Here is a 25,829-nt window from a genome sequence, read left to right as displayed (position 1 = left end):
CTTTTGTCCTATTTATTTCATTATTAAATGGAGAAGTTTCTTTGTCACTCTTATATTTTCTTTTATCCGCACGAGGTCCTGCCTTCAATGCCTATTAGCGTTGGAAAAATGAGTGGGCAGTGTCCAGACCACATGCACATTCTCTTCACACTGGATCGATGAATGTACTTTCACAGTTTGGAGTTCACATCATTGTTCATGGAACGATTTTTCCCTGTTAATTTTGGAAGGTAAAGGGTTAGAATGCAGTGTATATGTGCTTAAAGAATAACTTATTCAACCTGAACGATGTAACAGAGAGAAGCCTTCTAGACTCACCACTAAACCCCAGATTTAATCAAACATCTTACTATTTTTCATTCAACACTCCAGACTGCAGTAGGCTTGTATATTTTACAATACAGTGGGGACGTGTATATTAGGAAAAGAGATTGGGGTTAATTAACGTGTTTTAGCTGACCCTGACCTAACTTCAAACTCTTCTCTCATAAAGATGAAGGGTAATGCTGTTTACCTTGATTTAGTTGGCCAAAGTAGACCCCAGGCAGAAAAGTATTAGGTCAGAGTTAGCCAAAATGTGTTAGCTAACCTCAACTTCTTTTCCTGACATGGAGTTAGACATTATGGCAAACGAGTGTGGTTTGGTGGCTTGTTTGTTTTTTACTTCATTGTTCATGGTAAATGGTTTGAGATGCTCACTTGCAGGATGCAAGGACACAAGTGAAGTATCTCTGACCCCTGAGCGGCGGTTGCTTTGGATAACACATCAGGCAGATAAAATTGTTTTTCTTTAGATCATGTTACTTCCTAGTGAGCTAGTCACTGTTCAAACATGGAGGGAAATGGCAGAGCATAATCTAAATCATGTTTTTTCACCTACAGTACTATGTCATGATGGGCCATTCCTGTCCCCTTTCACAGTCAATGAGCTCCATCTGGGTCCTATTGAAATCCAAGGCAGTTTTTCCGTGGACTTCAGTGGAATAAATCCTTACAGGCCTGGAAGGGCTGTAAGAGGTTTCAAGTGCAGCTGAACCAGTGTGGGCACAGAGGGAATGGTGGAGGACTGTGTTATGCATCTTAGCTCTGTGGCAGTCTTTGTAAGCAAGCCAACATACGAGGGATTAAGGAGTAGAGTTTGGCTACGAGGCTACAACGGCAGTTCCCTTGGTCAAAGCCTACTGGTAAGGGCCACAATACTGAACCCTAAGGCTGCAGGAGCAACCATGCTCATTTCAACTCTTCTTGTAGTTTGTCTTGTAGTTCCTGTTTCACACAATCTGCTTGCTTGAACTATATAGATCAGGAGTCAGCACAAAGGAAGCAGGTTTGGGCCCAAAGTTAGCCGCTTCCATAGCAGTCACTTCTGATTGGCAGAATCAAATGAAACAGTTCCATGCAACTTCCTTCCATGAGTCACCTCTGCTAACGTTGTAGGGAAAGAATCATGGTCACTGAATCAGAGTATTCCATATGACAATAGCAGGTGTGACCTGTTATGCCACTAGATAGAATTTGGTAAAATAATTCTGCCTTTTCAAAGATGCTGTTCCAGAATGAGAGATGTACTGATTTACTACAGCTACTGGGACGAATGCTGGTTGCCAATCTGAGCACTGATTGGGTAATGCTGTTACTATACACATTTACTGTAGGCTTTGAAAAATTTATGGCCAAAAATGTGCCAGTTATATTAAACTGAAGTTAAAAATGCTGTTTTCATGTTAGCACCTTCTTTGAGATGTGAGAGAAAACAATGGACAAAAATATCACCTCTTAAATTTCCTTTATGTATTAATCCTAGCATATTCAATACTATGAGACTGGTACACACTCACAGCAAATAGCCACGGCTGTTTTTGTTGTTTCACATTTAATGTAATACTTTGAAGGTAATGGTTTGTTTTAAATTGTTGGATTTAAAATTAATATATACAGGGAAATTAATCTTTCTATTATGTTCTGTAGCTGAAAGCATATTGTTCATGAACTGAAAACCATTCTTCTACCATTTCCATTGTGAAGAGTATTTTTAAATTTTAAGAATTGTATATCTGGGACCTAATAGTTAAAAGCTCCATATATTTTGGTGTGGTATTTGAATTTATGCCTATATAAAGGCTTTGCTTCTGCAGTGAAGCTTTCTGCAAGAGTTAACTGTCATTCTGTATAGTGACAAAATTTTTGTCACAATAGTGCAAGATACTGTAGGAGACTTGAAAATACTTGAAGTTATTGTACATGTACTTCTCATCTTTGTAGATCTTTTCCTTTTATATCTAGAGACTGGCTGTCACTCCAATTAAGATGCAGCATCAATTACAGTAAATTATATATTTTAATATGCGGAGAATTTACTGGCATTTTTTTAAGAGTGTGCATTGAAGTTTACATTATGATGTCTGAGAGCAGGTAACCCAGGTACTGTACTCCTTTTTTGTAACCCTTAGGTCAGTCAAGCATTACTGTAACTTGGAAATATGAAATAGTTTTGCAGATGTAGCTTATTTGCTGAATTGCAATAAAACTACCTTCTAACATGAGGAACAGCATTAATTTAGTGTGCCATTTTTGGCAGCTTCTTTATTCCAATCAGGCTAATTATCGTCCCCTTTGTGTCCCAAAAACAGGTACGTATCACTCCATTTTTCATGTCTCAAAGATAGAAGGCCACTGTTTCAACTTCGGATGGAATTGGTTAGAAGCATTAATTTCATTATGTTACGTGTACACTGTAAGGACTTAAACTATTGAAAATACCAAAATTAACGTGTGTAAATGATGACATGTTTCCACACTTGCTTTCTTAGTGTTTTGAAAAAAAGTTGTTTCCCTTTTAAGCTTTTCGCTGTAGCAATCAAGCCTGAAAAGTATGTTGTAATGTGCTATCATGTTTGTCACTCACTAGCAAAATATTTACTAGAGATGGGCCTGAAGTTCAGAGTTCTGATCCAGTTCTGATCTTCCTCTGTGTTTGAGGATATTTTGAATCTGGAGGTTTGATTTGGCCCTGTCTCTAATATTCACCTAGTTTCCCTTCCCTTTCCTTCCCCCATATGACCCCTTGTTCTTCTTTCCTGCGTCGGGCCTTCAGTTCAAGCCCTTCAGGAGCTTCGGCTGCTTACTGTTGGAATTATAGCATTACGTGCAATGAGTTAACCACTGATCGAGGGATGCTACCCCGCATTTGTGTTTCTTCTCCATATGATGAAACCACTAAACACTAGTTCTCTTCTGGGGGACCGAAGACTGTCTAAGGGGTCTGTGAAAGGTTGTCATTACCATAGAACAGTAGTTTTCAACCTTTCATCAGTGGACCCTTGGGGGTCCGCAGACTAAGATTTCCAAAGGGATCTGCACGTCCATTTGAAATTTTTTAGGGGTTCGCAAATGAAAAAGGGTTGAAAACCACTGCCTTGGTGATACTCAGAAGAGTATATGAGAGAATATGGCCAAGTATACATACACATTAGTACATCCCATGTAGGTGAAATCAGAATTGGGCCCTTAACTTATAAAAGTCATGAGTGGTGTGGAGAAAGTGAATAAGGAAAAGTTATTTACGTGTTCCCATAATATAAGAACGAGGGGCCACCAAATGAAATTAATGGGCAGCAGGTTTAAAACAAATAAAAGGAAGTTCTTCTTCACACAGTGCACAGTCAACCTGTGGAACTCTTTGCCTGAGGAGGTTGTGAAGGCTAGGACTGTAACAGGGTTTAAAAGAGAACTGGATAAATTCATGGAGGTTAAGTCCATTAATGGCTATTAGCCAGGATGGGTAAGGAATGGTGTCCCTAGCCTCTGTTTGTCAGAGGGTGGAGATGGATGGCAGGAGAGAGATCACTAGATTATTACCTGTTAGGTTCACTCCCTCTGGGGCACCTGGCATTGGCCACTGTCGGTAGACAGGATACTAGACTGTATGGACCTTTGGTCTGACCCAGTGTAGCCATTCTTTTATGTTCTTATGTAAGGAATAACCATATTCATAAACAGAGCATAGACTTGGAAAAATGCAGTCGCAGCTGGGAGCAGTACCACAGCAAAGGAGACAGGACAGTCAACTGGATGACAAATTTAATGAGTCGTCAAAGTAATGGTACCAAAAAAAAAAAAAAAAAAAGGCAAATGCGAACCTGTCTATTACTAGGGGCATTCTGTTTACTGTGAGCAAGGTTCTTCTCTGATCTGCTCAGAACAGGCCACCATTTAGACTAGTGACATCTCGGGGCAGCACATTTTAAAGTGGTCTTGATTCTTTTTAAAGAATTCAGAGATGAGCATGAAAGATGCCGAAGGTTTAGAAAACAAAATCTCTGGAGGAAAAGCAAAGAGAACTGGGCATGTCTATGCTGGAGAACAGACAAGGGAGGGCAGGGAGCTATTACCAGGAAAAGGGATGCTGTGAGGAAATCATGGATCAGTTCTGCTTGCTCTCTTCCAGTGGCCCATCCACAAGGACGTCCTTTGCTTCATGTCCCAAGGCAGGACCTGATCAGAGCGCTGAGACATCACCCCCAGGTTTTCTTGCCTTTTCCATCTTATGGCAGCCCAATCTTGTACAAAATTGGGTTGCATGGCTGCCTTGCTGATGCATCTTTCTCTGTTCACTGATAAAAAATGATTCAGCTTTACGCTGCTCCTCTCCTGCCTCTCGCCCCTAATCCTACAAGTGTAGGTGGGGAGATTCACTCACCCTCCTAACCAACACTGTTCTGCAAGGGGTGATCCCCAGCTCTGATCAAAAATTGTGGTGCCCAAGCAAATACAAGAGGCCTTTTCATTCTGATCTTGCTCATGCTGGTGTAAATTAGGAGTAACTCCACTGAAATCAATGGAGTTATATCAGTGTGGACCTAGTGTGAGATCAAAACCTGTTTATTAAGCCATAAAAACACAGGAAAGATGAAAATGATCAGAAGCATCTACCCAGTACGTGGAAATGCCCCAGGAACGCTGTGGCTGGGGTATGTGCTATAGCATAATAAGCAATCAGTGGTGGAAGAAAAGAGGACGATACAATGAAGATGAACTTAGTGCAACCCCTCCCCTCAAGCACACAGAAACTGGGGGAAGATGCGTGGCTGCTTGTGCAGTAAAAGTAGGCCCTGTTTACCTCTTCAGTCAGGCCTTTATGGATTGACCCATTTGTAGCCGGTGACTTATTACTTGTTTAGTGTGGCCAACCTGCTTAGCACTGTACAATATACAAAATGGTCCCTGTCTCAGATATATCAGAGATGGGGGGACACTAAAAACCTGGAGGGTAACTTAGAGAACCTCTCTCCATAAGTAATACTAAATTTTGTTTCTTATGAGCACCACAGAAGTGGGCTTTCAGACAGTATTTGAATGAGCAGGTCGTGAATGGGCAAACTGGGGTAGAGACACAATTCCGTGCAGTGAGGGAAGACTGGAGAAATAGAGGGGAGAAGGAAGAGACAACATTGGGGGTGTCAAGACTGGCATCGTTGGTGGGACAGTGGGGGGAATACAAGAAACAAGGGCTGAGATGGAGGCCAGGTCAGAGCTCCGCAGGGCTTTGAAGGACAAGAAGTTCAAATTTTATGTAATGTGCAAGTGGAGAGGGTGCCATAGTTGGGTCAACAGGTGAGGAAGATCTCTGCCCTGAGAGTCCTTGTTGCTGTAGGATCAATCAGATCCAATGCTGCAGGAGAGTCCCTGTAGGACCAATCAGGACCTACAACCAAGCCCCATTCAACAATATGGGAGTGGGAGGAGGACTGGGCCTTAGGCAGTTCCTCCATCTGTATAAAACAATGGCTCCCAAACTTGATTGGTTCATGTGCTGTCTTCTAGACAATTGTCAAGTGAAAGGTTTGGGAGCCTCTGGTATAAATTCCTTCAATCACACAGCACCTGATTGCCTAGTTCACAAATACGTGTATGCAAGGCCATCATTCAGATCAACAGGTGCCTGATATAGTCTCTGTATCTGTCACATCTTTGCCTACTTGTGGTCTGTATGAAGAATTTCAGTGATCTCCAAACACCAAAAAGATGTAACACAACAAACTCTTACCAAACCAGCTCTTGGGTAAAGGCAATTCAGTTACCTGCACCACTTGCATGAATTATTCACCTGTCTCACTGAGTTATCCCTCTACCCCTCGGGACGCCATAAAGCCAGATCCAAAGACTTCTGAAGTCCATGGAAGTCTTTCTGATGACTTCAGTGGGCTTTGGAACAGGCTGTGCAATACCCATTTTACTATGCCTGACCTCCTTTCATTGTGTTCCTCTCTGCTTTGGGGTTGGGCATATGTGGGCATGAAATGTGAAGATACCAGTACCAGTTATTTTGAAGGTAAAATACATAGTCACAGATCCACCATCCCTGACTCCAAATTTCCCTCCACATACAGAGACTGGAGAGCTGTGCTCTGCAATACAGAGGTCTTATGGAAACCCCCTGCAAGCTCCATGGATCCTGCCCTGCCCTCCCCTGAAGAGCAAAACTGCACCAGTTCTGCCACATGTAGAGCTGCCCTCCCTCATGGGGGCGAGGGCAGGAGTGGCTCCAATATGAGTATAGTGATCGACTCATTTAAATATATGCAACTGTTAATCTGTCAATATACCTGTTTACAAATGTTGAAATAGATGAGCCTGGGTCCACTTTCATTACTAGCTCTACATTTTTTCTAAGATATTAATTGGACGGCTTGGTTTAACATTTGTGATATTTGCATTAATAAACTAATAGCAACAGGCTTGTATATGACCGATGCAATACCTGATTCCTAGTGAGTGATGTGCATCATAAACAGATGAGTGGGCTTGTCCACGTTCGGATGGTTTTGTCCCCACCTTAGACTACTGGGTGGAGGAAATAGGAGAGAGGTCACACATTGTAATGTTTATGTCATGGATTCACAGGTCGTGCCCACTCTTGGCCCCATACGGTCCCTGAGGGGAACCCCCTTCAGTGTGACAGCCCTTCTCAGGGGTCCACTCTCTGTCCGGGGTTAAGCCCCTCTGCCTCCTGGAACTGCACCTCTCTGAGCCGTAGCATGCCTGTTTCTCACCATGGGCCTCCTCAGGGAGTTCACTTGCTCTGGACCCCCGGGCCCTCCACTTCCAGAGGGAATAATTCAAGCCTGTTTTCCAGACTGGAGTGACTCTCCGCCAGCGCAAATCAGGAGGGTTTATTGAATGTCTGAACACAGCATAGGAAACTCTCAGGGCCCTCAGGCCTGGCCTCCCTCAGCACAGTACATCTAAGTCTCTCCTGCATCCAGGTGGGCTCTGCCTGCTCTCTCTCTCCAGTCCCGAGCCCCCGTGCTTTCCAGCTGGGGATCTGATCCCCAAGCCCCACCTCTGTCCATTGTCTTCTATCCAGGTAAACATGGTTGCCTGGGCCTTCTTTCCTCTCAGCCATCATTTGCACCCCTCTGGCTGGAACTGGCTGGTCAGGTCACCGGGGTCCTCTCTTCACAGCCCATTGTCCTTCCACTGGCCAGAACTATGACTCCCAAGCTGGGCCTCCCGGTCACCAGTTGCTGGGTATCCATTCTCCGGACTTTTGGCTGCCGTCCTCTGTAACAACAAACTCCCTCCCACATCACCTCGTTAAAGCAGTAACACCCAGGGAAACTGCGTCCCACACCTTCTGCATGCAAACCATTGAAAAAACCAAGAAAACCCCCTATGATAAAACTAAGAAAAAACCAAGAAAACCCCTATGATAAAACAAAACCAACACTTGTCATGAGTTACCTGTCAGAACAAACCTCTGGGCAGGGAGTGGAATTTAGTTTCAAGATTCCATAGTTACTATAAATGGTGTTTTGGAAGGGGGAATATTTACAAATTATGAAAAATATATTGACCAAAAGATGAAGATAAATGAGTTTATTGATTGTTATATAGGAATTCAATATTCATTATTTGGAATGATTTCTGAGGGTTTCTTCATGGATGAGGATTTTTAACAGCAGCAAAATAAAAACCTACTCTTCATTCTCCCTGGGCAATGTTCTCCCCATTCCAGAGAGGCTGCACCAAATTTAGCCTAGGGCAGGGGTTCTCAAACTGGGGGTCGGGACCCATCAGGGGGTCACAAGGTTACTACATGGGGGGTGGGGGTCATGAGCTGTCAGCCTCCATCCCAAACCCTGCTTTCCCTCAAACATTTATAATGGTGTTAAATATATAAAAAAGTGGTTTTAATTTATAAGGGGAGGGGGGGTTGCACTCAGAGGCTTGCTATGTGAAAGGGGTCACCAGTACAAAAGTTTGAGAATCACTGGCCTAGGGTATCTCATGTCTGTTCTCTGTGGTGGGGTGAGTTTCACCCACAGTGTACAGGGAAATAATCCTAGTTTGTGAAATGCTTTAACTAGATGGCGCTGTTGACCTGAGTCTTAGTGAGATCTTGGGGCTCCGAAGAACTGAAATATTGTACGTTTCACCATTTGTGCTATGGTTTATATATTGGAGACCAAAAATACCAAACCCTTTATGAACTGGGCCTCTCATCTTCACCCTCTGAGTCTTCAAATGTTAAAACTGATCATCCCAGATTCCTTGTGGGTTCCTACTTCTTAGGATTCCCAACTGGTCAGGTCAGCGGGGACTGGTTAGGTAGAAGGATGTCAGAAAAGCTTTCTTTCTTGAATCTCTTTACAATGAGTCTAAATGCTATCTGCTGCTTCTGCACGCAGATGGCGCAAAAAGAGCAGTAAGGACGGGGTGGAGAGATGTGGATGGAGGGACTGTTGGCTCCACAGCACTTCTCCTTTTACCGCACTGACGCTATTTATGTAGGGGACAATGTCATTAACAAACTTGTAGATCCTGTGTTGCTGCAGAGGTCCAGCACTTCAGTCAGATGAGTAATTCACTATAGAACTGCTTGGTACAGGCATTGTGTGCCTTAAAATCTCATTAAATGCTCTGTGTATATTATTGCATTATACTTTGTTATTGGAGGTGATGGTTTTAAATGCCACTAAAATGTTAGATGGTTAAAAATGTCAAAGTGAAAGCTGCACCGAGCAGATCATTGCCTCTTTAGGCAATATGAAATAATATGAAAATAGCGTCTGTATCCCTGTTGAACGATACTCTCTGCCCTGGGAACCAACTCATGAAGGTAGATGAAATTGAAGTAAATGAAATAGGTGTCCCAGATTCGGCCCTGATGTGAGCAGGTGTAATGCCCATTGACATCAGTGGCAGTGGAATTTATTCCAGAGCTGAATTTATTTCAGGGATCTGCCAATTTTTAAGAATAGCTAAGGGTCCTGATTCTCAGTTACAGTAAAGCCCCTTTATACCACTCTAGCAGTGTAAAGGGACTCGTAGGCAGTGCAAATTACACTTGTACTCACGTAAGGCCTTTGACACTGCCAGCATGCACAAGAATTCTCTAAGAATTCAATCCTGCTCAAGATGTGCCAGTGACTTCAGTGGGAGCAGGATCAATCTCCTTTAAATTACAAACTCAACTCTTACTACTGAAGTTCTACCTTCTGGAAGTCCACTTTGTGATCTCACTATGTCAATCTTAATAATCTGGGAGGTGATGAATACTATGATGAATCTCGATACCGATGAAAAATCCTTCAATAGATCAACTCAGATGATCACGCTAATCAAAGCCTGATAATCACACAGGTGAAAAGGTCTAAGATGGTATGGGGATGCGGGCCATGTAAGTACCTATATAGCCTAGTGATGCTTTGGGAAAACGACATGTTGAAGAGATTCCCTTCAGTTATCTTTTTTTCTCCCTTGCCCCTCTGTCCTTCTACCTACAGGTATCTTTCTTTTGGTTGTGGTAACCTCAGTTTGCCTCATACGCAGTGTGTGTCTTCAGGTATATCTACACTACGAAATTAGGTCGAATTTATAGAAGTCGGTTTTGTAGAAAGCGTTTTTATACAATCAATTGAGTGTGTCCCCACACAAATGCTCTAAGTGCATGTAGTCGGCAGAGTGTCCACAGTACCGAGGCAACTGTCGACTTCCGGAGCGTTGCACTGTGGGTAGCTATCCCACAGTTCCCACAGTCTCTGCCACCCATTTGAATTCTGGGTAGAAATCCCAGTGCCTGATGGGGCTAAAACATTGTCACGGGTGGTTCTGGGTACATATCGTCAGGACCTCCCTCCATGAAAGCAACGGCAGACAACCATTTTGTGCCTTTTTTCCTGAGTTACCTGTGCAGACGCCATACCATGGCAAGCATGGAGCCCGCTCAGCTAACCGTCACCGTATGTCTCCTGGGTGCTGGCAGATGCGGTATTGCATTGCTACACAGCAGCAGTTTATTGCCTTTTGGCAGCAGACAGTGCAGTATGACTGGTAGCCGTCGTCGACGTAGTCCTGGGTGCTCTTTTACTGACCTCGATGAGGTCGGGGTGCCTGGGCAAACATGGGAGTGACTCAGCCAGGTCATTTCCCTTTTAAGTTTCGTCTCATGGCGATTGAGTCCTACTGGCAGTGCACTGTCTTTTAATCAGCAGCCAGCAGAAGATGATGGCCAGCAGTCATACTGCACCGTCTTCTGCCAAGCACCCTGGAGAGGATGATGGCTAGTGGTCGTACTGCACAGTCTGCTGCCAGCAAGATGTATAAAGATAGATGAAGTGGCTCAAAACAAGAAATAGACCACATTTGTTTTGTATTCACTTTCTCCTCCCTCCCTCTGTGAAATCAACTGCCTGCTAAACCCAGTTTTGAGTTCTATCCTTGAGGGGGCCATTCAGTTTCTCACAAAGCCATCTCCTTTGTTGATTTTAATTCCCTGTAAGCCAACCCTGTAAGCCATGTTGTCAGTTGCCCCTCCCTCCGTCAGGGCAATGGCAGACAATCATTCCACGCCTTTTTTCTGTGCAGACGCCATACCACGGCAAGCATGGAGCCCGCTCAGATCACTTCGGCAATTAGGAACACGTTAAACACCAGACGCATTGTCCAGCAGTATTTGCAGCACCAGAACCTGGCAAAGCAAAACCGGACGAATAGGTGACGTCAGCGCGGTGATGAGAGTGATGAGGACATGGACACAGACTTCTCTCAAAGCACAGGCCCTGGCAATGTGGGCATCATGGTGCTAATGGGGCAGGTTCATGCTGTGGAAAGCCAATTCTGGGCTCGGGAAACAAGCACAGACTGGTGGGACCGCATAGTGTTGCAGGTCTGGGACAATTCTCAGTGGCTGCGAAACTTTCACATGTGTAAGGGCACTTTCATGGAACTTTGTGACTTGCTTTCCCCTGCCCTAAGGCGCAAGAATACAAGATGAGAGCAGCCTTCACAGTTGAGAAGTGAGTGGCAATAGTCCTGTGGAAGCTTGCAATGCCAGACAGCTACCGGTCAGTCGGGAATCAATTTGGAATGGGCAAATCTACTGTGGGGGCTGCTGTGATGCAAGTAGCCAACGCAATCAAAGATCTGCTGATATCAAGGGTAGTGACCCTGGGAAATGTGCAGGTCATAGTGGATGGCTTTGCTGCAATGGGATTCCCTAACTGTGGTGGGGCCATAAACGGAACCCATATCCCTATCTTGGCACCGGAGCACCAAGCCGGCAAGTACATAAACCGCAAGGGGTACTTTTCAATAGTGCTGCAAGCACTGGTGGATCACAAGGGATGTTTCACCAACATCAACGTGGGATGGCTGGGAAAGGTACATGACGCTCGCATCTTCAGGAACTCTGGTCTGTTTCAAAAGCTGCAGGAAGGGACTTTCTTCCCAGACCAGAAAATAACCATTGGGGATGTTGAAATGCAGATAGTTATCCTTGGGGACCCAGCCTACCCCTTAATGCCATGGCTCATGAAGCCATACACAGGCAGCCTGGACAGTAGTCAGGAGCTGTTCAACTACAGGCTGAGCAAGTGCGGAATGGTGGTAGAATGTGCATTTGGATGTTTAAAAGCGCGCTGACGCAGTTTACTGACTCTGTTAGACCTCAGCGAAACCAACATTTCCACTGTTATTACTGCTTGCTGTGCGCTCCACAATATCGGTGAGAGTAAGGGGGAGATGTTTATGGTGGGGTGGGAGGTTGAGACAAATCGCCTGGCTGCTGTTACGCACAGCCAGACACCAGGGCGGTTAGAAGAGCACAGGAGGGCGCGGTGTGCATCAGAGAAGCTTTGAAAACCAGTTTCATGACTGGCCAGACTATGGTGTGAAAGTTCTGTTTGTTTCTCCTTGATGAACCCCCCCGCCCCTTGGTTCACTCTACTTCCCTGTAAGCTAACCACTCTCCCCTCCTCCCTTCGATCACCGCTTGCAGAGGCAATAAAGTCATTGTTGCTTCACATTCGTGCATTCTTTATTAATTCATCACACAAATAGGGGGATAACTACCAAGGTAGCCCAGGAGGGGTGATGGAGGAGAGAAGCATGGGGAGGGGTGGTGGAGGAGGGAAGGACAAGGCCACACATCACTTTAAAAGTTTAAAACTTTAAAATTTATTGAATACCAGCCTTCTGTTGCTTGGGAATCCTCTGGGGTGGAGTGGCTGGGTGGCCGGAGGTCCCCCCACCGCGTCCTTGGGCTTCTGGGTGAGGAGGCTATGGAACTTGGGGAGGAGGGTGGTTGGTTACACAGGGGCTGTAGCAGCAGTCTGTGCTCCTGCTGCCTTTCCTCCAGCTCAACCATATGCTGGAGCATATTAGTTTGATCCTCCAGCAGCCTCAGCATTGAATCCTGCCTCCTCTCATCATGCTGCCACCACCTTTCAGCTTCAGCCCTCTCTTCAGCCCGCCACCTCTCCTCCCGGTCATTTTGTGCTTTCCTGTACTCTGACATTGTCTGCCTCCACGCATTCATCTGTGCTCTGTCAGTGTGGGAGGACAGCATGAGCTCAGAGAACATTTCATCACGAGTGTGGTTTTTTTCACCTTCTAATCTTCGCTAGCCTCTGGGAAGAAGATCCTGTGATCTTTGAAACACATGCAGCTGGTGGAGAAAAAAAAAGGGACAGTGGTATTTAAAAAGACACATTTTATAGAACAATGGGTACACTCTTTCACGGTAACCCTTGCTGTTAACATTACATACATAGCACATGAGCTTTCATTCCAAGGTCACATTTTGCCTCCCCCCAGCACGTGGCTAGCCCCTCCCCCCTCCCCATGGCTAACAGTGGGGAACATTTCTGTTCAGCCACAGGCAAACAGCCCAGCAGGAATGGGCACCTCTGAATGTCCCCTTAAGAAAAGCACCCTATTTCAACCAGGTGACCATGAATCATATTACTCTCCTGAGGATAACACAGAGAGATAAAGAATGGATGTTGTTTGAACGCCAGCAAACATACACTGCAATTCTTTGTTCTACAATGATTCCTGAGTATGTGCTACTGGCCTGGAGTGGTAAAGTGTCCTACCATGGTGGATGGAATAAGGCTGCCCTCCCCAGAAACCTCTTGCAAAGGTTTTGGGAGTACATCCAGGAGAGCCGCGAATGCCAGGGCAAATTAATCATTAAACATGCTTGCTTTTAAACCATGTATAGTATTTTAAAAGGTACACTCACCAGAGGTCCCTTCTCCACCTGGCAGGTCCGGGAGGCAGCCTTGGGTGGGTTCGGGGGGTACTGGAAACAGTTCCTGGCTATCGGGAAAACCGGTTTCTCCGCTTGCTTGCTGTGAGCTATCTACAACCTCATCATCATCATCTTCCTCGTCCCCAAAACCTGCTTCCTTGTTGCCTCCATCTCCATTGAAGGAGTCAAACAACACAGCTGGGGTAGTGGTGGCTGAACCCCCTAAAATGGCATGCAGCTCATCATAGAAGCGGCATGTTTTGGACTCTCACCCGGACCAGCCATTCGCCTTTCTGGTTTTCTGGTAGGCTTGCCTCAGCTCCTTAAATTTCATGCGGCACTGCTTCGGGTCCCTGTTATGGCCTCTGTCTTTCATGCTCTGGGAGATTTTGACAAATGTTTTGGCATTTCGAAAACTGGAACGTAGTTCTGATAGCACAGATTCCTCTCCCCGTACAGCGAACAGATCCCATACCTCTCGTTCGGTCCATGCTGGAGCTCTTTTGCGATTCTGGGACTCCATCATGGTCACCTCTGCTGATGAGCTCTGCATAGTCACCTGCAGCTTGCCACGCTGGCCAAACAGGAAATTGAAATTCAAAAGTTCGCGGGCCTTTTCCTGTCTACCTGGCCAGTGCATGTGAGTTGAGAGTGCTGTCCAGAGCGGTCACAATGGAACACTCTGGGATAGCTCATGGAGGCCAATACCGTCTAATTGTGTCCACAGTACCCCAAATTCGACCCAGCAAGGCCGATTTCAGCACTAATCCCCTTGTCGGGGGTGGAGTAAGGAAATTGATTTTAAGAGCCCTTTAAATCGAAAAAAGGGCTTCATCGTGTGGACGGGTGCAGGGTTAAATAGATTTAATGCTGCTAAATTTGACCTCAACTCCTAGTGTAGACCAGGGCTAAGAGTCCAATTAAGCTCCAAGTACTAATTAACAAAATGACCCACTATCTCTTTCCCACAGCAGATTCAGTTCTCACTGTTCACTTCTCTGCAATTTACATTTATCCAGATTTCCTTAAAACACTTGGCTGTTATTAAACAAAGAAGACTACAAGAAACGTAGCGTGCAGAGTAGTTTCTAGTCTAAGCTTCCAGACAACTCAGTTCAGCTCAGCCTAGAAGACTGCGTGATGAGTTCCAGGAGTAAAGTTTACCTTTTCATGCTCTAGTGTTGTCATTTTTATGATTGCTTAGCCCACGCTGGAGTTTAAGGAGACCCACAGTGGTGATACTAGGCAGCACAAAGTGTATGTAGTCTGGGAACTGGAGTCAGAGAGAACTTACATGGTCTTGTCTGTGTACATCAACCTCCTGAAAGAATCCCCTTTACCTTAATTACAAAGGAACCCTACAGACACAAGGCACTTCTATCCATATCAGCATGGTAGTCACATGGGACTGTAGCTTACAGGTATACACTGAGAACATTAACCGTTCACCTTCAGGATTAAAATACTCTATATACTGTTAGTATATATCTAACAAAAAAAATCAGCAATTGATTTTAGGATCAATATTAAAAAATTCAAGAAAGCAGTCTGGTCATATAGATCTGTCATGCTGGTGTATCAACCACTGGTTTGTAGAACTTTTTTTTTTTTAAAGTCTCTTCACAACTTCTTGATTTCAGAGCAACTTTTAAAAATATAACATTACTTTATGCCTCATTTTTGGAGTAGTTCAATTTCCTCTCACTCCTCGCTCGTATAGTCCACATTCATAAGGCTCTGAACTTCATCAGCTTTTGCCTAACCTTTCTTCCAATAGGAGTTCACCATGCCCAGTGCATGTTCTTTATGGCTCTGGGTCTTAGTCTCCCACTATGATGCTGTATCATACTTTAATAGAATCAGTTATGTCAAAGGAGATTATATAAACTAGTCTGAGTTGAGCTCCTTACTTCAAATTCTATTCAATTTGTGTCCATAAATAAGGATGAGTCAAAGAGGACATGTGTAAAGGGAAACACTCTGGCATTGCTTCTTGATTATCATAATAATATTATATATTTCTATTGCATTATACTTACTCTTCTTTGCAAAACACTGTGAGATCTATGGACAAAAAGTGCTATATACCACCAAAGTTGTTTTAGTATTGGTCTATCTTATTTTGTTTCATAAAGACAAGACCCTTTGTCTTTATTATGCCTTAAAATTTGGCTTGCTTAAGCTTAACATATATGGCTTACACCTGTGTTACCTGTGACTTTATTCTGTCAGTTTCTACCTACCTCTCTACCTCACTGGAGTGATGTGAGACTCAATTCATTAATGTATGTAAAGCACTTTGAAAACCTTGGAAAGATGATGCTGCAGAAGTGCAAAGCAGTATTTTCTTTTTAAAATTAGATGGTCTATAGTGACGTGTTCCAATAGAAAAGGCCGGTTCTCTGACTTTTAAATTAATGGATGTAAAGCTCTTTGAGATGTTTGGATGGACAACGCTATGGAAACATAAAGCTGTATTATAAATATTGTTTACTCACAAGATCATGGAAACCAGCAGCCACAATGTCCTTTAATTTAATTTCCCACTACTTTCTATTTGGTAAAATAAGCTGGAGGCATCCCTCAAGTATTTAATGGGCAGCTTTATGCATTTATAGATGGGTTTGACTGCAGCTAAAAATGTCCACGACATACAATAGGTTGTTTCTAGCTGGATTTAAAAAGAAAATAACTTTGATCATTTCAAAAGCAATGAAGCCTGATGCTCCAGGGAGAAAGGAAGGCAGTAATTTATGGCTACCATTAAGGAAACAAAGACAAAGACCGAGGGAAAGTTTCACTAAGTGAAGATTTACAAATGTGTATAAAACACCCTTACAACTAGAAACAGCCTGGTATTTCTCCCAGAACAAAACAAAAGGGAAGAGGAGGGGGAAGAAGGGGATACAGCCTGCCCACCTGCCTTCACTGGGCACAAAAAGGTCAAAGGAAGAACAATTTTTTTTAAAGTTATTTTACCAGCTAACATGGCCACTTTGCCTACAGAGGAAACGAGCTGTGGGAAAAACTGTCACCGTAATAAGAAAAGGAGTACTTGTGGCACCTTAGAGACTAACCAATTTATTTGAGCATGAGCTTTCGTGAGCTACAGCTCACTTCATCGGATGCATGCCGTGGAAACTGCAGCAGACTTTATATACACAGAGAATATGAAAAAATACCTCCTCCCACCCCACTGTCCTGCTGGTAATAGCTTATCTAAAGCATCGGATGAAGTGAGCTGTAGCTCACGAAAGCTCATGCTCAAATAAATTGGTTAGTCTCTAAGGTGCCACAAGTACTCCTTTTCTTTTTGCGAATACAGACTAACACGGCCGTTACTCTGTAACTTGTCACAGTAATATCTGGCTTAGGAAAAAGGGCTATGGATGGGTGGTGGCCTTGGTAGTCTCTGTGCATGACCGGGACTCTGCCTCTATTTTGCACAGGGTTGAGCATAGTCAGCACTTAAATAAGAACAATTAACAAAATAGTTGCGAGGGTATCTATGGAGGGGGTGTGTGTTCATGTGTAGTGCTTCTGTATACACATGTAAGTTGAATGTAAATTAATGGATACAGAGTGTGTGTGCACTGCATGTGTGGGATGTTTGCATGGGTTTGACTACATTAGAAATCACCTTTTGGGCCTTACAGCAAATGAAGGTCACACAGTTTCTCTCTGTCTACATGTGCAGTTAAAACATTTTCAGCACCAGTTTAGCTGCACTTATTGCTTGGACACCCCTTGCCAAGCCCTTTATGGGTGTGAGTGGTGGCTGTGTATGTCTGCAAGGAATGCCTGTCTGCATATGGGGTATTGTGCGGATGTTTGAATACAGGTGGTGTGGGTGTGCGTATAAGTGTCGGGCCTGTGTAGGATGCTGAGGTGTGGTGGCTGACTGTGCATGGGCGGGTGTTTCTAGAGGTGGTGGTGCTTGTATGTGTATGTGGGAACATTTGTAGAGGCGCAGAGGTGTTTCTGAGGCAGAGTATTTGTGTGTGGTTGGGGGGGGGACTTTTATCTATAGCTGTAGGGTGTGTGTTGCTGTGAGAGAATATTTGGCCTTGCCTGTGGCTGCTTGCAGGTGTTGCTGGGGTGGGTGGGTGGGGGGTATCTGCAGGTGGGGGACAGTTGTGTCTATGTGTGCCCACAGGGTGTGTGTGAGAGAGACACACATACACCCCCCCCCCCCGTAGGCAGAGCGCTGGGAGGGAGGCAGTGCAGGCTCCTCTCTCAGGGTGACTGGCTGCGGAGTGGCCCATGAGAGGAATGAGGGGGAGACCCCGCGGCCAGCCCCTCTGCGCCCCCTCCCCGCCGCCCCCTCCCCACGGCGCGCGGCAGCAGGAGCGGGGCGCGAGGCGGGCGTCAGTGTCAGTGCCAGGCAGGCTGGGCGCCCGCCGCCACCTCCCCCCCGCTCCTCCTCCTCCTCCTGCGGGACGCGCCAGGCCCCGGCGGCCGCGCGATCGATGGGGTCCGGCCGCCGCTGCTCCGCCCGGGCGGCGCTGCTGCCCCCGCTGCTGCTGCCGCTGCTGCTGCTGCGGGGACAGGTCCGCGCCGCCGGGCTGCTCCTGCCCGGTGAGTGACCCAGCCCAGTGCCCGGGTTCGTTCCGTGCGTGGCCGGGCCCCGCTAACGCAGCCCGGCTGCCCGGCGCCGCCCGGGGCGTCTGATGCTGACAGCAGACGGGTCCTGCTGCCTCCAGACCTGGACAGCGGCGCTCGCTCTTTGCCTCGCCCCCCGAAACCGGCTGCTGGCCCGGCCTGAGTCCGCAAACACTTGCGCGCCTGCTTAACTTTACCCCCCGGTGGGACATGGGGCGGGGGTGGAATGAGTGGGACTTAACAGGGGTGAGGGAAGTTAAGGCTCAGGCCCCTCGCTGCCAGTGCTCAGCACCTGCGAAGATCAGGGCACTGCTGGAGGGGTTTGTTTCTTAATATTGGCTTTGATCCACTACTTTAAGCCTGTGTGGAGTAGTCCCAGTGACTGCTCACATGTCGAAAGTGACACTTGGGTGCAGTGCGGTTGTAGTCCCGTGAGTCCCTGGATGCTGGAGAGACAAGGTGGGTGAAATACTCCCTTTCGTAGGACCAACTTCTGTTATTGTCCCTGGGCATTTAGTGCACTGGATTAGGTATACCAAATTGTGATGGCCGGGTGTAGGATCCATAGATCCTGAAAGGTGTGCTGGGGTGGGGGTGTTGGTTCAATAAAAGATATTATCTCCTCACCCACCTTGTCTCTCTAAAGTTACACTTGCTCTTTCAGTCCTTTGCTGCTATTATTTTTAGAAATGGGCTTGAATCGACCTCCAGCTCTAAAGCATCCTTGGAAGATGGGGAGAGTTCAGAAATGGGACTGAACTTCACAGTTATTATTTTTATCTGTAGTGGTTTCAATTGGGAAAAACATAGTTTTATTTTATTTTTAAAAAATCTCTCATTTCTGAACAGGGTGCTGGACAAATCCTAGATGAATACAGTATTTACATAGCACCACAGAGGTGGCTGGCACTTTTCAAACATATGAGATTATTAAATGAAAAATAATTTATCTGAATTAAAATGTGCAAACTTTGTGGACTGTTAGGTTGCTTTAGTTGGTTTATAAGATGGACAGTGGTAAATATTTCTGTGACTGAACTTTTATTATGATGGTGGTGATTATTTTAAAGTTTTGTTTCCCCACTAGGAATCCTTCAAATAGCAAAATTAATATCAAAGAAATAAAACAGATGTTTAGTGTTTTTGAAAAAATCTAGAAGTACAAGGTTGATGTATCACAGTCTAAACAATGTTATATTAAATGTGGAATAAACCTAATAATTCTTCATGCATCTTCCTCCTCCGCAGCAGTTTCACTGCCAAGTTTAAGACTGCAGCGTTTGCTCTTAGTTTTCTTCCCCAGAGCCTCTCTTTCCAGCTCAGACTACATTCAGTAGGAGCAGAAATCTCACCAATGTGTACAGTAACTTTAAATCAACTTTCATTCTGCAATATACACTAATGCTGCTTTTACACTCCCATTCTTCATGTGCATTCTGGAGATCAAAGGAATTAATAATAATAATAATGTTAAAAAACCATAAAAACCTGAACCAACCACTATGGACAAGGCACAGTATCTGTTTGACATTTATGCATTTTAGTTTTAAGAGAAAAACACTCTTGAATGTGTTCTCTCTGTGACAGTGCTCTCCATAGACAGGTAAATCTACGAACATCCCAGTGTGTAGACAGATACATGGACAAGGAGAGTGGGAGTAGTTACTTTGAGATAATGCATGAACTTAATTTATACACATTTAAGGTTTGTTGACAACTGATCTCCTCCATCCCATACCATTTTTCTGTCTCAGTGCTGTACATCCATATCTAATTGAAGGTCTTCTGGTAATTCCTCTCACCTCCAGAACCTTCTTTGCTGACCACTCCCAAGACTTGAAAGCTTCCCTTATAATGGTTTTCCTTATCCTGTCCCAAGATCCCACCTTCTGCTAATCTCGCCACCCCAGCATTGGTCTTCCCCTCATTTCCTGATGATCTTGATCAGAGGTATTTGTAGGGCATCCATCACTATTACCTAGACCAAAGATTTGCAATCTCTGTTCAATGGGTCATTGAGGTTCAGCAGCGTATTTGATCATGGCGTGTTGAGCCGGTTGGTCATATGATGCTGGCCTGTTGTCTTGTTCCCTGCTGCTAAACTGCTTTAAAAGAAGCTAAAACCATATTAATATTCTTCCTCATAAGCAATTGCTCTAGTTATTACGGGATGTGAGGTGATATGTGGAAGGAGAAGGAGATCAGTGCGATTGACTCCTGGGACACCTTCTCTTCCATTCATAATCTCTCTGTTACAATGTGATCCACATTGGGGAGGAAGGAGAAGAAGGGGGAAAGCTTGGGTACTTATGATATAGCCACCAAATACTGTATTAAGACTCAAGGAGGACCTCCGCTTCTGCTGATTTGTCTGCAGTCTCAGATCCTTCCCGTCTATGACTTCCTTTCCTACAGAACTGCCTTTTCCACTGATCTCCTTCCCCTTGACCATCCATGGGAACTCATTCTGTTTGTGCTGATTTGCATCTTTTTCTGCTGCCCTAGAAACTCGTGTTCTGATGATGTCTTCCCCTCCCTGTCACTCTTCTTTGATGGCCATCTACAACTCCTCCTTCATATCCAGGAATTCCTCTTTTGCTGATCTTTCTTATTCCTCGCTCCCCCTGCACTGAAGTTTCCAGCTGGATGTTTTAGCTGTGTACACTTTGTGCTTCTTGAAAGGTGACTGCCTGCTGTGTGTTTCAGCAACATTGCTCACCAGATGTGACTTTCACTTTTTATTTAAAAAAGCTAATTTGGGAGCAATAAAAACACTTGAATAACCATCTGTTTAATGGTAAGTAAAAGTTTGGCGTGTCTGGGGTTGTGATTTTGAAACTCTTGACTGAGTGAGTGTTCATTTTTTGTGAGACCTTTTTGTTAGTTTAAAGAATGTCATGCTTCCTAAGAGTGAGGTCACAGGCTTGAAATGTGATTTTTTTCAATAACTCGTGGTTTGGGGGTCTATAGATTAATGCTGTCTGCATGTGTGTCTGATTCTTAGCTCCATACAGAGACACAGGGTCGCATTTTCTGCTGCTGTTAATACAGTACAGTATAACTCCATGGAGTTACACCGATTTACAGCACCTGAAGATCTTGCCCATAATGTTTAAATGCAGATACTGGTGCAAATGTATGCATATACACAATCACGCAAGCTTGTGCTAATACACACACATCCACACATACAACCATCATGCAAGCATGTCTCGTGTGGGTCTCTTTCTCACACATGCATGTGCGTGTGCACATACATGCACATGACCATTCAGCAACCAACCAAACATTCTCATGTTGCACCTTCTGACATCTCTCATGAATCTGTTTGTTTGTTTTTTTTTAAACAGATGTGGATGAGTGTGCCCAAGGGACTGATGACTGTCATCCAGATGCTATTTGTCAAAACATCCCGAAGCTGTACAAGTGCACATGCAGACTGGGTTACAGTGGTGAAGGGAAAACGTGTGAAGGTAAATTGACTGCAGTAATACACACTGCTTCGGCCGTAGTGTGTGTGTGCCAGACACAATCCTATTGCCATTTGCTGGTTAACTCATAGGATTGCAAAAGGGATTCATGGGAACATTTGTGACAAGCTGTTGACTCCTCATGTCATATATGTTGCCCAGGAATCTGATATATTCCAAACTTAATTATATATTTGTGTGAGATTTTAAAAAACCACCATCTTAAAAAGACAACAAATGCAGCCACTACTTCTGTCCAGCTCCTTAGATTTACTTTAGCTATAGAGTTATGGGCAGTATCCTTTTGAAAAGCCCTGGCTTGGAAGAGGCGAGATCGTGCCTTATTTCTACTGTGAATTTGTCTAGCTTCAACTTCTAGCCGATGAATCTTGTTGTACCTTTGTCTGCTAGTGTGAAGAGCCCTCAATTTCAAAATTGCTGTTCTGCACATAGATACCTATGTACTGTGACCAAGTCACCCCTTAACCTTTTCTCCATTAAACTGAATAGACTGAGCTCCTTGAGTCTATCACTATAGACTCATATGGCATATTTTCCAATCCTTCAGTCCTTCTTGTGGCTCTTTTCTGAACCTTTTCTAATTTATTAACATCCTTCTGGACTTGTGGACACAAGAACTGGACACAGTATTCCAGTAGCAGTTCCAAACACAGAGGTAAGATAACCTTCCTACTTAGGGTGACCAGGTGTTCGGTTTTAAACTGGAACACCCGGTTGAAAAGGGATCCTGGTGGCTCCAGTCAGCACAGCTGACCAGGCTGTTGACTGTCCGATTGGGGCTGTCTCGCCACGGGGCTGGCAGGCTCCCTGCTAGCCTCCGCGCCGTGCGGCTCCTGGGAAGCAGCCGGCATGTTCCCCCTCTAGCTCCCACGTGTAGGGGCAGCCAGGGGGTTTCGCATGCTGTCTCCGCCCCAGGCACCGCCCCCGCAGCCCCCATTGGCTGGGAATCATGGCCAATGGAAGCTGCCGGTCAGCACCTGCGGATGGGGCAGTGCACAGAGCCGCCTGGCCATGTCTCTGTGTAGGAGCCAGAGGGGGGATATACTGGCTGCTTCTGGGAGTTGCTTGAGGTAAGCTCTCCCTGGAGCTCACACCCCTGATCCCCTCCCGGGCCGCAGCCCCCTGCCCCAACCTTGATCTGCCTCCCACCCTCTGAACCCCTCAATCCCAGCCCGGAGCCCCCTCCCATACTCCAAACCCCTCATCCCTGGCCCCACCACAGAGCCCGCACCCCCAGCCCTCACACCCCCCCTGCACCCCAACCCCCTACCCCAGTCCAGAGCCCCCTCCCACATTCTGAATCTCTCAGACCCAGCCCAGAGCCCCCTCCTGCACCCCTCATCCCTGGCCCCACATCAGAGCCCACACCCCCAGACAGAGCCCTCACCTCCTCTGCACTCCAACCCCCTGCCCCAGCCTGGATCCCCCTCCCATACCCCAAACCCCTCATTTCTGGCCCCACTCCAGAACCCGCACCCTCAGCCCAGAGCCAGTACCTCCTCCCACACCCCAACCCTCTGCCTCAGCCCGGAGCCCCCTCTCATACTCCAAACCCGTCATCCCTGGCCCCACCCCAGAGCCTGCAGGCACACCCCCAGCTGGAGCTCTCCCTCCTTCCCACACCCCAACTTCATGAGCAAGTGAGTGATGGTGGGGTGAGCAAGCGACGGGGGGGGGAAATGGAGTGAGTGGGGGTGGGCCTCAGTGAACGGGCAGGGCATGGGAGGGGCCTCGGAGGAGGGGTGGGGCAGGGGGTGCGGCAGGGGTGTTCAGTTTTGTGCGAGTTGAAAGTTGGCAACCCTATTCCTACTAGAGATTTTCCTGGTCATACATCCAAGGATTGAATTAACCCTTTTGACCATGGCATCACACTGGGAGTTTGTGTTCAGCTGATTAGCCACCATGACCCCTAAAATCCTTTTTTGGAGTTACTGCTTCCCAAGATAGAGTCTCCCATTGTGTAAGCATGGTCTGCATTCTTTGTTCCTAGATGTATAAGTTCCACCCTGTAAGTTTCAAGGTGTTTACCATAAAAGCAGGCTGGCCATTGACAATACATGGGAACAAATATAGCATTGATTCATTTAAAAGAAGTATTAGTTTCTTGCAGTTAGGGCTAAAGGTTTGTGCCTCAGGCTGAGTTGAAGCTGGTTTCAGCAATGCATGTGTAAGTTTGAAACTGGGGCAAAATCATGCTTGTCTGAACAATATCACAGAGTTATTAAAGTTCTAGTGAGAAAACGGTTTTGGCCAAGTCTAGGCACAGTAGGGGCCTGATCCAGCTCTGCTTATGTCAGTATGACTCTTTCCATTTTCTTCTATGGTAGCTGGATTGGGTCCATAAAAAGCAGAAACTTTAGCACCTGCTGTATTTCTTTGCTTCTTCTGTTCTATTTATCATATTTCTAAAAAGGGAAACAGTAATAAGAAGCCTAGCTTCAAAGCAGGGAGTCACTTACATTACAGTCATGTGTATGAGGGCCTTAGAAACATAAGAACTGCCAAACTGGATGAAACCAGTGGTCCATCTAATCCAGTATCCTACTTCTGACAGTCGCCCCACCAACTGCTCCAGGGGAAGGGGAAAGAAACCTTGCAATAGACAGAGTTATTTTTTGAATCCTGCTTGGTCTTACTTATGTATTGTGGAAGGAGTTCCACAGGCCAATTGCATGTTATATGAAAATATATTTCTTTGTATTCATTTTGAATTTCATTGAGTATCCCCTTGGTCATTTGTTCTGAGACAGGGTGAATAGAAGTTCCCAGACTATCTTTTCTATCCTAATTGTTATTTTATATACCTTTTATCATGTCACCTTGTATTCATCTCCTCTTTAAGGCAAACACAACCCAACTTTTCAATTTCTCTTTATGTGTGGGTTTTTCTATATCCCTACTTATTCTTGTCATCTGGCTAGGAGCTCACTCTATTTCTTTTATAGCCTTTTTCAGATGGCATGTCCAGAACTGACCATAGTATTCCAGTATGCCATTAATTTAGAGAATGTCATTATAATAGTTTCTCTGTTATTATCGATCCTATTATCAGCCAGCAATATATTGGCAGCATAGCAATGATAACTAGGATGGATCACAAAATCTAAAAAAATTACAAGAAAAATTTCAACGTCATTTTCTGTTTCACACGTTTTCACCCTTTTTTTGTTTTCTGTTTTTGAAAAATTTAATCACTTTTTAATTAAAATATTTATCAAAATGTTATCAGAATGGTTAGTGTAATTTTGCATGTACCAAGAAACCTGGATTTTGATAAACAAAAAAAATCTCTGACCAAACTGATGGTTTTGCTTAAAATTTTAATTAAAAATGGTGCAAAAAATATTAACTTTTTCTCACTGTTTTGGGCTTCGCAGTGGGTGAAATCCTGTCTTCCTTGAAGGCAACTGCAAAACTCCCATTAACATCTGTGGAGCCAGGATTTTACATGGCAGTTTTTGGTTTTGGGAAGGAGGGGGGAGAAGAACACACCCACCCACCCTGTGTCCATGACAAATTCATCCCAAGGGGGCACATGTACCTACTGAGTTATTAAGGTATTTTTATAATGAGCAGCTTCTTTAAAACATAGTTAGGCAGTGAAACATTGGGGGCTAAGTCTTAATTCCTGTTGAAGTTCTTAGTGCCTCTCAGAAAGTACAGAATGTGTTTTAAGATTGGGCTTTTGGACCCTAAAATGAGAAAAGCCAACCTGGGCCCCTCAGATGACACAAGGGTGGCAGAGTGCACTTGCTATAGCTAAGGCCAAATTTTTCACCTACAATTAGTCACCTATATCTATATTTGAGCATGTACTAATAAGTGTCCTGATTCCCAAAGGCTTCAGTGAGCACTGTAGATGGTGAGTGCCTTGGAAAACCTGGCTACAGTAGATTTAGGTATGTAAATGTGAATTTAGGGAGCCTTTGTTAGGGACCCATGTTTGAAAAATTTCACCTTAATGTTTTGGGGTAACTGCTACCATAGATGAAGCTCTAGTGGCTAGAGCTCAGGAGACCTGGGTTGTGTTCTTGGATTTGCCACTAACTTACTGTATGACCTTGGGCCGTTATAGTTATAGTGGTACAACCCCTCAGTGTAAATACAATTATATCAGCATAAAGGTGCTTTATACTGTTATGGCTATTGCCTTACAGGGGTTGTACAGGTATAACTGTTATGGTAAAAAACCCAAAACA

General features: G+C 45.0%; 1 protein-coding gene across 1 annotated transcript in view; it reads left to right on the top strand.

The window, feature by feature from the left end:
- The first annotated feature begins 17,800 nt into the window (after positions 1-17,800).
- Positions 17,801-25,829, top strand: part of SCUBE2 (signal peptide, CUB domain and EGF like domain containing 2) — a 63,896-nt gene continuing 55,867 nt past the window's right edge. Inside the window, 3 exon segments of the mRNA XM_073347526.2 lie at positions 17,801-17,854; positions 17,857-18,115; positions 21,490-21,612. Coding sequence (XP_073203627.1) covers positions 17,801-17,854; positions 17,857-18,115; positions 21,490-21,612 — 436 coding nt within the window.

Source organism: Lepidochelys kempii, chromosome 6, assembly GCF_965140285.1.
Source record: "Lepidochelys kempii isolate rLepKem1 chromosome 6, rLepKem1.hap1, whole genome shotgun sequence".
Taxonomy (NCBI): domain Eukaryota; kingdom Metazoa; phylum Chordata; order Testudines; family Cheloniidae; genus Lepidochelys; species Lepidochelys kempii.
Note: the sequence above shows the minus strand (reverse complement) of the source record. Positions and strands in the feature narration are given on the sequence as shown.